Here is an 11,146-nt window from a genome sequence, read left to right on the forward strand (position 1 = left end):
AAAAGGAATTACGAATTTACTTTGGGATTAAGATTGGTTCAGTTGAAATACAGATAAAGTCCTGTCTTGATTGTGAAAGTCAAGATCTCATCATACTGTGCACTTCCCATGTGATGACATTGGTAAATCTTTATCCCCTTACTTAAATACTATACAAGATTTGCTCATACCACTGACAAAGGGAAATGAAGGAACAGCTCATCTTCTGCAGCATTTTCAACCAGATATGAAAATATTGTTTTGCACAAAGCACCATCTCTTCAGATTTGTTACCTTGTTGGTGTATCTTTGTGTTTATATATAGTTGACCCTTTGTGCATTTAAACTGATGTTCTCTAACACTGCTTTTAAGTTATGTTTGCATTTAATCTATTGGGGAAGAAGTCAACAAGAAGAAGGAGAAATTGCTTAGGTTGAATGCAGTTTGTGCAAGTGGAAAGTTTCTAGTTCTTGCTTGATAAACTACTACATTACATCTGAACTTAAGTCTTGTGTGAACTGGCTTTTTACTTGCATAGATCTAGTCTGAACTAATAACAAGAACAGCTACATCTTTTTGATCAGTTTATTCAAGATTTCAAAAAATGATAAATGAAGTTAAAGCAGAACAGTATTGCTGTAAAGTTGAAGGAAGTGACTTTTCACTTTCATGGCTGCGCTTTCTTTGCAGTGGCTTTACCACAAAACTGGTCGTGATTATCTGAGTTATACCAGCAGTGATGCGTGAACACTGAAAGGGTCTTCATTTCTAATTAAATTTTTACAGTGGTGCATGAAGACAAGTGTTGGGTTTCAAGTGTAATTATACAGCTCATAGACAGTCACAGCAGAAGTTTACACATGACAGCGTGCAGAGATTTATGCAGGTACTTTTTTTTTCCCCCCCCTATTCTTACAACTTTACTAAATATTTCGTCACTCGAATTTCTGTGAAGATTGCTCTTAGTAAAAGGAGTCATTCTGGTCAGGTCTGACAATGTCCTCCTGTCCTCACTTGTGTGAAAAAGGTAGATGAAACTTCACTAAGCTCAACTCTGTTCTTGATAGTTGCTGTCCAGATGTGTGGACGAAGCAGATTTTTCCAAGAGCGTTCTTTCCCCTACTTTGAACTCCAACCTAATAAAGGATTTTGTGAGGAGAAATAGCAAGTGAAAACAGTAAATATCTGACTAATTTTACTATAGCTTGGTTACCAGGAAAGAAAATTGCAATCTGTTGTGAGGGAGGAAGGTAGCAGTGATGCAGCTTTTCTTGATATCTTTTCTTTGGCATTGCAGTGATGGTATTGCTTTTCCCCTTTCATGTCTGTCAGCCAGTGTCTGAAGGGTGAGTATCTTCTGGCACATTACATTTACCTTTTGACCTGGTTATTGAGACAACCTGTAGGCAGTGATGGTATTTTTGATGGCATTTGCCCACTAGGGAGTTAACAGTGATTGTTCGTTCTCTTTAGGACACTAAAAAGCCACAAGACTTCTGCTTCCTCAGAAATGTCTCTGGCACTATGCAATGATTTGGAGAAGATGCATTGAATCAGTAGAAAGGAGTATGGAATTGGCAGGAATAGTAGGCACAGTATGTTTCAGTGCATAAATACAAGCTGTTGGTGTTTTCTGAAGGGTTTAGGAGTAAAGAATCTGGCTCAGGATAACTCCAGATCAAAGGAGAAGCAGCTTATATGACTCAGGGCAGCCCTCATCTCCTGTATAATTAATTTCCACTATGCACGAGGGATTGGCCATCCCTATGTCTATGGCTCCATATGAGCTGTGCTATGCAGGATCCTGTGGCATCAAGGACTTCAGGTATTTGAAAACTAATATTTCAAAATCAGACACTAGTCAAGTGATCTCTGTGTTGGCAACGTATGTGTCTTTCAGAACAAATTCCAGTGCTTTGTAGGAACAAAATTTTTTTGAGCGTATTCTCCATTGTCAAGTATCCAGATTTCTTGGTTTGGGTAACAGTGTTTCGTGGTGACTGATGCTTCTGCTAATAACATCTTCTGTGCTGGGGTAGAAGGAGAGCAAAACCTTTGCATTGCTCTCTGCACCCTTTATGGGATGCTTGGAGGTGGTGGCAGGGATAAGATGTTCTTTTTCCGTGTTGGGTATGGCAGTTTTCTAAATGTCAGCTGGGCATTCCTAGGGACAGACTGTCCAAGAAACATACATTTTTGTTAATTTTTCCTCCTAGAGTATGTTTGTGCTCAGGATTTGGGTCTCTGCACAAAGACAAGTGAATCGTGGCTGTATTTGAGCCCTTTATGTCTTGTTGCCTATAGATAGTTGTTGAGACATTTGTGTATGAGGAAACATGACTGCAGGTTTCTGATATCTCATCACAATGCCTGATCACAAGTGGAGCTGCTGTTGGATTTTGGAGAATAATTTTCCTACCCAGTAAAAATCTCCTTAATTACAGCTGAATTAAATTTACATTGAGGTTATTTATTACTTATTTGAGTGTGAAAATAGCATGGTAGGGGGAGCTAGTGTGTTACGGTTTGGGTGTTGCTACCCTTCAATGTTTTCTGAGAGTGTTTGTTATTTAACTGTCTGTGGAAATGCCTGTACTATTTGCCACTTGTTCATATCACCACCGTATGGTTAAAATAAGCAAGTAAAATATCTGGCTTTGATGCTGTTGTAGTTATTGACAGCCCTAAGAGCAAATTCGTTTTGGAATGGAAAATGATGTCCTGGCCAGGTTTTCTTATTTTATTTATTTATTTATTTTGGAAAACTAATTTGAAAAAGCCTCAGAAGAAAGCAGCTTCTGTTCATCTCAGATGCTTCTTTTTGTCCAACAGTGTCTCAGGAAAATAGAGAATCTAGTAATGACTTCATGTGTGCTGTGATTTTGTAGCGGTGCCAGATAATCCGATCCATTACTCTTATTCAAGTCCTTAGCAAAAGCCAGCACAAATTTAATGGAAGTAAACCAACTGCTTGCATATCTTGGTCATTGTCATTATTTGATCAGGTAATTGTATTCATAAACAACTGTTTCCAGCTTCTCTCTCAAGCTTGGCTTCAGTGTCTTACAATGAGCCGTGGGCATAATTGCAGGTTGTGTACAGGCAACAGTTTTTAAAGACCTCTGAACAGTTACTTCCTAAGCCACAACATGGTTTTACTTTTAAAATGCTTGAAAAGAAATGGAGTGAAGTAGGTTTCCATGGGAAGGAACAGATGTTGGATTCTTACCTTTTCAGTTTTCAGCATGTATATCATGAAATGGTTCTCTATGTCATAGCTGTGATTTTTGGAGGCAGAGGAAGAGAGTTTACTGGCTTTTTAGATGTTAGCATGCGGTAGTCTATCTTTGTGTGTATTTTTCGTGTGGCAGTAGTTGGAGATGTTTTGGTTTAAGGAGAGCGCATTAAAACATGTTTCTGTGGATCTGTACAAACCTTCCTCCGTGACTGTACACTGGAAATTTAAGCCATTTTAGTAGAGCTGTGTGTTTTGAATAAGTGCTGCTCTGTGTATAGTGTGGATCTTTAATAAGCGAAGAGACATGAGCTAAAATGGGGAGCCTGAGCCCTCTAAGCTGAGATGCCCGTCCCTTTGATGGCTTCTTTGCAACAGGACGCTTGGGAGTTCCTGCGCTGAGCTCCTGTCCTTAGTGCTTGCCTCACTCCCTTCATCCTTACTGGGGTAAGGAGATGGAGTAGGGCGTTGCTTGCTGCAAACTGGCACACGTGCACTGGGAGGTAAAGAACTATTGCACGTTTCACATAGAGGTTGAGCTGTTCTCCAGGTGGGAATATAGATGGACTTGTTGGAAAGCTCTTGTCAGGCCTATTGAACTTTCCGTCTGTTGCAACGAAGACTCAAATGCTGATAGGAAGGGTTGAGACGTGGCTGGGGATAAGTATTTTGGCCATTCCTCTAAGTTGCCAATTTCCTGTGTCCAGTGACAGTTTGCAGGGACATGGTCATCGGGCTAGTCTTGCTGGGCCTTTTTAAGATTCTGTTTGTAAAGATGAGTGTTCTGGATAAACACCATTTTTGACTGGGGTATAGAAAAACTATATATTTTTTTTTTGGGGGGTGGACTTTTCTGTGGTAATGAGCAGCTTAATCTAACTGGTACTTTACTACCACCGATGCTGAGTTTTCACTGAGCCAAAATACTAATTTTTATGAATCCTTTAAAGTATGTTAAGTGTGATTGCCTTTTATTAGGGTGAGGTCTTTTGTTCAATTGAGACCAAAGGTGCGCGCTTTTACTGTATTCTAGAGCAAGAAATAGGTTACCATGTGTAAAATTGTGATATATTTTGGGGCAGGCAAAGCAAGAAAGGACAGTTTTGGTGAGAAGATCTGCAGTCTTGGCAGCTGAGGTATTCAGAGTGTGATCTCTCTCCTTGCTCTGCTTGTAAAGATTTGCAAAGCAAGTATTGTGGGCAGCTTCCACAAGGGAGCAGGTACCTTACTAGAAGCACTGTCGAGTGGGCACTTTGTGACAGAAATGACTAGCAGGAGTGAGACCGAAATGAGAGAAAGCACTGCTATTGCTAGTAGTGTTGGAAGGAGGAGACATTTGAAGCTTTGTATGACTGCTGCAAAAAACCTCCAAAATGTCCTGATGTGCCTTTACCAAATGTCTTGTTTTCTGTCTGCTGCAGTAAGGCTTGTGAGGGAGAAAGGCCAAGCAGCTGCAGTATGTTTAAAAAGCATTGCTTACTTCTTTGGGGATCTCTGTTGCCACACTAACAAAGCAGCTGTTGTGAACTGCATTAAGTGTCTAATCCTTGGCTCAAGTTTGATTCAAACCTGTGTCTTCTGGAGATTTCTTTACTTAAAACAAAAAACAACAACAGCAAAAAAAAGAACTACTAGAGGGAAAATAAAATTGAATAAATAAAAGCTGTTGGATTCTGGTTCCTTGTCTGTGTTAAGCTATTGATTGCACAGTGAAAGGAGTCTGGCTACCTGCTATTGCTTCCTGTGCCAGGGTAGGAGAACAGGCTTTGCTGTGTATACCCAACGGAGTATACCCTATGCTGCTCTTGTTCTTTCCTTCACTTACTGTCCTATTTCTATCTACAAATCATGTGGTCAGTGGGAGTCTCTGTGTCTCCCATAACCCCTAACAACAGCTGGAGCAGAGAACTCAATCTCTGGAGTCATGCATGGAGCAACTGTGCATTTTGCCACCTACGATTGCTTGTCAAATCCATCTTGGGTTCAAAGATCTATGCTCTATGTGTTAAAGATGGTTTGGGTTCCAAAAATTAGGTGGTAATGGAACCATGACTTTTTTCCTCATATTCTTTTACAATGAAGTTTCCTTATGTTTATGGTAGGGACAGCCATTCTGTAACTGCCTGTTGAGTTGGGAAAGTGTCTCGGGTCCTGTCACTGGTATGTATGTTAGTGTTATCAACAGGAAATGTTGAAGTGTCTAACTTTTTTTGGCTCCTCATTGTCATTATAATGCCACCTGCAGCAAATGGCAAATGCAGTTCATGCTGACGACAAACAAGGTGAATTCTTACTTCAAACAAGGTAAATCTATTGCTCTCTTAAAAAAGGAGAAGGAAAGCTGTGTAGTAAGGTTTTAATTGCCATTCTCATAAAAATACTGAGTCAAGTAATAGGTGAGTACCTGGAAGATGACAGAAAAATACTGTCAGCATAGATTTGTCACCATCAAGGATTCATTGTCAAGGATGTTTTGAGTGGGGCCTCAGAAAGCCTGTGCAGAGTTGTATCACAGTTATTTGTTAACAGGCTGGATTACAGTACATAGAGCATGTGTTAAGTAGGTATCACCTATATGGAGAGAGCTGCATGTTGAAAAAAGAGACTAAGAGGATTTGAAGTGATCTTGACAAAGCCAAGAAGTGGTTTGAAAGAAGCTGAATGCAGTTGAAATGGAAGGGGATGAGCTAGCCAGCTGATGGATGCAAGTTGGGTTGCAAGTTGCACAGTGAATGTTACAGCAGGATATATGGATGAGAGGAACATCTGCCAGCTCTTCTGGCCCTCAGCATGATGAAGTCCTGCTGGAGTGCCACTTCTAGTGTGGAGCGTTTCAGGACAGATGCTAGTAATTGAGAAGGTCAGTTGTTTTTGATCACAGATCTATTGGGATAGGGTTAGAAGTCACAGGCTGAAGTTTAAGGGGGAAAAATAGGTTAGACATAAAGGAAAACTTAATGTGAAGTGGTGAAGCACTAGACTAGATTTACTAAGGGTGGTAGGAATGCCTGCTTTAGATTTGACAAACATACCCCTGTAAGTAGTAATATAGGCAGAGCTGGCTCTGCCTTGGGGCAGAGCAGTGTTCTCAATGTCCCACCTTCCTAGCACTTCCTAGCAGCACTTTGGAGCTGCTGAATTGTTTTTGAGGGGTTCCACCTCTTCTCCCCTCTCCTTTGACTCATTTTGCTTCCAAAATGAGGAAAGGTGAAGTTCATCAGCTGATTTTTGGGGACCTCTTTGTTCTATTGCTGAAGCCCTTCTGTTAAATGTGAGGGGAAGGCCAGCAAATGAGAGATGTAAGCTTCTTGCCTCCCCTGAGAAGGCTTGCTCAGCCCATCCTGGCTTTCTGAAAAAAGTTCCTTTGTTTCTCAGATTTGGGGTGGGGAAGTAGGTTTTGTTTTATGGTCTCTGATGAAAATATATTTTTTTTCTTGTTTGCTCCTTTCTAAAATCCTGAACAGCTCAAGAGAGCTGCCACAAACTCTCAGATAAAAACTTTGAGGGGGATTAGGGAGGATCAGTCAGTGACTGCTAGGTGGAGGTGACATGTAGATCTTTTTGTTGTACCAAATAGGAAGCTGTCTACTGATCTAGCTGCAGATAAGTCCACCAGCTCGATGTGCAGCAAGCATTGTTCCATGAAGGAGAGGTTACTGTGACCTGAAGGATGTCATCTTTCTGATGAAGGAGGAGGTTCTGGCTGATAGGAGCAGGCACCAATATTTCTTGTGGGGATATTGCAGGTGCCATGCTGGCAGCTCCCCTCAGTTTGGAGGGCAGCACATGTGCTTTTCACAAGGACTCCCTTGGCAGCTGACTGAGTGCCTGTTAGACTTTGCCACGTTTACTTAAATACAGCTTTATAAAGAGGAGGTGCAAAAGTTTTCCCAGTTTTCTTTCCAGCTGGTAAAAGCAGTCCGGTTTCTTCTGTGTGTGGCTTTCACTATGGCAGGCTTGAATGTTTCTATTGCTTTTCTTTTCCTGACCGTAGGCATTTGCGAGTTAGTCAGGCAGCTTTCCAAAAGATTTTTCTCTTTTGGAGCATACTGTTGTCTTGCCAGAGAACTTGTTGGCTCATTATATTTGTGTGCAGGCTGCCTTGAACTGAGAATGCTGATGGAGATTGGCCTGTGGGGTGGTGGCTTTGGCCCAGATGTGAGCCTGACTCTGCTCTTCCTTCTCTTTGTGGCTCATGGCACCTTGTTTGATGGAGCATCTGCTAATCTGACAGTCTCTCTCCAGGAATTCCTGATCCTGGACTCCAGCTTAGCAGCAACTACTGCGAAGCTTCTTGCCCAGTTTATAGGTATGGGCATAGGCTGGGTTATCACTAAGTACTACTGGTCCTGGGAGCTGACAGAATTCCACCTCATCCAGAACCTAATGTCTTTGGAGTGCAGTTCCTCCCTCCGTACATCATTGTCTCATGGTGTCTTTGTGGAAGGTGTTTGCTCTTTTCTTTTCAATCTAGTGATTCTCAAGTTTCACCACAGTCGGCCAATGTACCGGGTCCCTGCCTTGGCAGCAACTGTCACCTTCCTGGCTTATATAGGTGAGTAACTCCTCCCTTTTTTGTTTTCTACAATGTCATGTAGACAGAAAATGTCAGAAAAACACCTTATTTGTGGAGAAGGAATAGTCCCAGTAAAGAGCCAGGACTTGAGTTGTGAGATGGTGATTAATAAACTTTTTTTCTATTCATATTGGAGAGTATTCCTTTCAGATGAAGACAACTGTTTAGGAGATCTAGGCATCAGGCAGCCTATGCTGAAAGTAGCCTGACTCCCAGGCTAGAGGTCTGGAGGAACATCATGGATGTTAAGTGGCAGCTATGGAAAACATTAGGGATGCCTCTCTCCTCTTGCACTTGCTGTCCTGACTCTTTCAGTTCTACCTAAATGAGGCAGGTAAAATTCTTACCCCTATTTCACAAGTGAAAYGTGGTTTCAAGTGAAGCTCTGGCTTGCCCAAAGACTCTGGGAGCACAATCATTGAATTTCCCAAATACAACCCCTCTGTGATGCACAGATGAGCTCTTTTGTTTCTTGTAAGGCTTGGACCTAGGTCATCAAGGGTGTGATTTGCCAATGGGACCTTTGGTTGCCCTTGTTACACAATCAAAGAGAGACAGCAGCTAGGGCTGGTTGGCAGAGGACTGTGGAGTCTGCAGCCAGCAGGGGGCTTTCAAATTCTCCTGGAAGATGAGAGAAGTTGCAAAGGTACTCCCTGCAGATCTCCTGGACCTCACTGGGTGCGGTTTGGTCTGTCCACCATACTTAGGTTGGTCAAACTTGCAGGTGAGAACTACCCAGGAGGTGCTGCTCCATAGTATGAAGGACAGTTTGGAGTGGGAGGTTTAGGGAGGACTGGGCACTTCTTCTGTAACTGCTGGCTTAGTGAGCAACTGTGAAGACTGAAATCGTCCCCAGGGGATATGGACAGGAAGGTAGGAATGGTGGGCAGCTCTTAAGAAAGCAGGTCCTGGAAAGGTAGAGCAAAAGCAACCTGAATATGAGATATTAGAGAGGGAGAGGTGGGGGATCTGTTTCCAGAGCAGTATGGAAACAAGGCTAGCATTATCCTGCACTAATGCAGTAGTCCTTATCAATGCAAATCTTTAAAATTGCTTGTGTGAGTGAGACTGATTGCTCTACTTCTTTCCCATGCAGCTGGGCCATTCACAGGGGCTTTTTTCAACCCTGTCCTTGCCACGGCTGTTACCTTCCACTGCTCAGGGAGCAGCCTGCAGGAGTATATCCAAGTTTACTGGCTGGGTCCCCTTGCAGGTGAGAACTACGCAGGAGTTGCTGCTCCACAGTGTGAAGGACAGTTTTGGGTAGGAGGTTTAGGGAGGACTGGGCACTTCCTCTGTGTCTGCTGGTGGCCTGCAAGGGGGAAATGCTGTTAATAGAAACTGTTCCTAATGAAAGGCTGAACCTCAGTCTTGCCCATGGCAAATGCCCTTTTTCATATCCCTTTGCTGCCACTTGAGTCATACTTTTTTACTACATTTTATCCAAATTCCACAAGGAACATGGACAAAACAGACAAAAGTCTCCTTCAGGCCAATGTCTGCCAAGCTTGGGGAGGAGAATCAAGCTAAGATGTTTTAGGAAATAATAGGTTGAGCTATGTTTTCGAGGTTGTATGCAGCTCCAGGAAGACCACAGTGAACTGGATACTTGCTGCCTGGAATGCAGAAAGTGGGAAAAGATGACCACTGTCAAAGAACTGTTGTGGTTTAACCCTTTTGAGTCAAAACAAGCCTCACTTTTACTTTTAGGATGTGATAGTTGAACTCTCCTTGAAAAGTAACATAGCAAGAGGCTTTTAGATATGTTGGTGGGGGCTTTAGTTGTGCTGACCTCAGTTTTGGTCATGAGCAGCACTGTGGCAAGGGTCTCAAAATAATTACTTAGCCATTGGGAGGGTGGGCATGTTTGATACTGCACCTTGAAACAGTACATTCAAAATAAAGGAAATTGCCCCCTCTGATTGCAGGGATGCTTGCTGCCCTCTTGCTATACCAAGGGAACATCCCAAGACTCTTCCAGAAAAACCTGCTTTACAGTCAGAAGAGCAAATATAGGATACCTAAGGCAAGAGTGGCACATGTTTCTGGAAACAGAGAACAGAGACGGAAGAAGAAAGGGGAGAAGAGCAATTCGGAGCAGAGTGCCTGAGCTGCATGTGGGCTTTAGGAGAACCCCTGCAGCCCCCATCATGGGAGTGGGTTTCCTGGCACAGAGGAGAAAGCACAGGGGATTTTGCATGCTCAGGCCCCCAGCTCTGCCACAGGATATGTACCCATTGCTGCAGCATTCTGGACTAAGCTTGCTGTGTCGCAGGCCCAAGAGCTGTGATACGATGTGCAGACGCTGTGCATCTTGCCCAGCACCAGTCCTGGCTGTGTGGTCACTGCTACAGGCACAGCTGCAGGAGCTTTTTAATGCATCCTATGGGATTCGGACAAGATAACCTTAACAGGATGCCTGAAACTCTTAGGCTTCATTAAAAATGGATTTTCTTTTTAAGGCTGGTGAACCTGTAAAGGTTCAAGCATGCAGTGCTGGCTCAATGGAGAAAATTAATTTATTTGCATAAGTTACTATTGTCTTCCATATTCAGGAAGCATGCAGAAGCTGAGAGCAATTATACAGGCATGCTTGAGCATCTTCCATTTTATTGCATTGTTCAACACTTGAAGTAATCTGAATATGTCATGAAAATAAATCAATAATATTGCATTAAATGTTCTGGGATTTTTTATTCTTTTTAACAACACAGCAGAAATGTGTGACTAAACTTGCAGACTGTTGTCTGGGCTGCTCTCAGTGCTTAAATGAAATACTGCTAATGATAAAATTATGGTTAGTGAAGTAATGATTAAAAATGTTTAGGTGAGTGGTGTCATTCCTTGCCATACCTCAGCTACCAAGAAAAAAAAATAGAAATCTGTTCCTGGGGATTCTTTCTTTCCCAGGACGGTCTATGGCCCTTCCCAGCTTGCTCACTTGCTCTCTGCCATTTCTCACCCATTTGACTGCTTGCATAATTCTGGTTTAGGAAAAACCGTCCATAGGATAACAGCCTTCAAGCTATATTCCTTGTGGTTGCATAAACCTTACCTTTCTGCTGGATGGAAAGCACTGGAAAGAGCTGAGTTCCTGTTTCTCCTGGTCTGCTTTTTCCATGGCTTTGGTTTCACTCTGGAAACAGGCATTGTGGGGTTTCTGTTGTGGGCGAGTAATTGATATGTATCTTTCAAAGAAAAGATACTTGTTTTGTCAGCTCTCACTCTCAGCTACTTTCTGTAATGATGGAATACAAAAACTATGCTTCTGGAGGGAAAAACCTCTTGGTTTGTACAGCTGTCCTTATCCTACTTTTTTTTTTTTTTTTTTTTTTTTTTTTTTTTTTTTTTTTTT

At 42.4% G+C, this 11,146-nt stretch overlaps 1 protein-coding gene across 1 annotated transcript; it reads left to right on the forward strand.

Annotated features, from left to right (window-relative positions):
* Nucleotides 1-6,530: 6,530 nt before the first annotated feature.
* On the forward strand, nt 6,531-10,584 carry LOC146591926 (aquaporin-12-like). Its single transcript, XM_085311987.1, has 3 exons — nt 6,531-7,770; nt 8,888-9,004; nt 9,720-10,584. The coding sequence occupies exons 1-3, from the start codon at nt 7,164-7,166 to the stop codon at nt 9,899-9,901; spliced, it is 906 nt and encodes a 301-aa protein (XP_085168113.1). The 5' UTR covers nt 6,531-7,163; the 3' UTR covers nt 9,902-10,584.
* Nucleotides 10,585-11,146: the final 562 nt, after the last annotated feature.

The sequence above is a fragment of the Rhea americana genome, unplaced genomic scaffold (assembly GCF_003343005.1).
Source record: "Rhea americana isolate MKP2758 unplaced genomic scaffold, rheAme1 scaffold_352, whole genome shotgun sequence".
NCBI lineage: Eukaryota > Metazoa > Chordata > Aves > Rheiformes > Rheidae > Rhea > Rhea americana.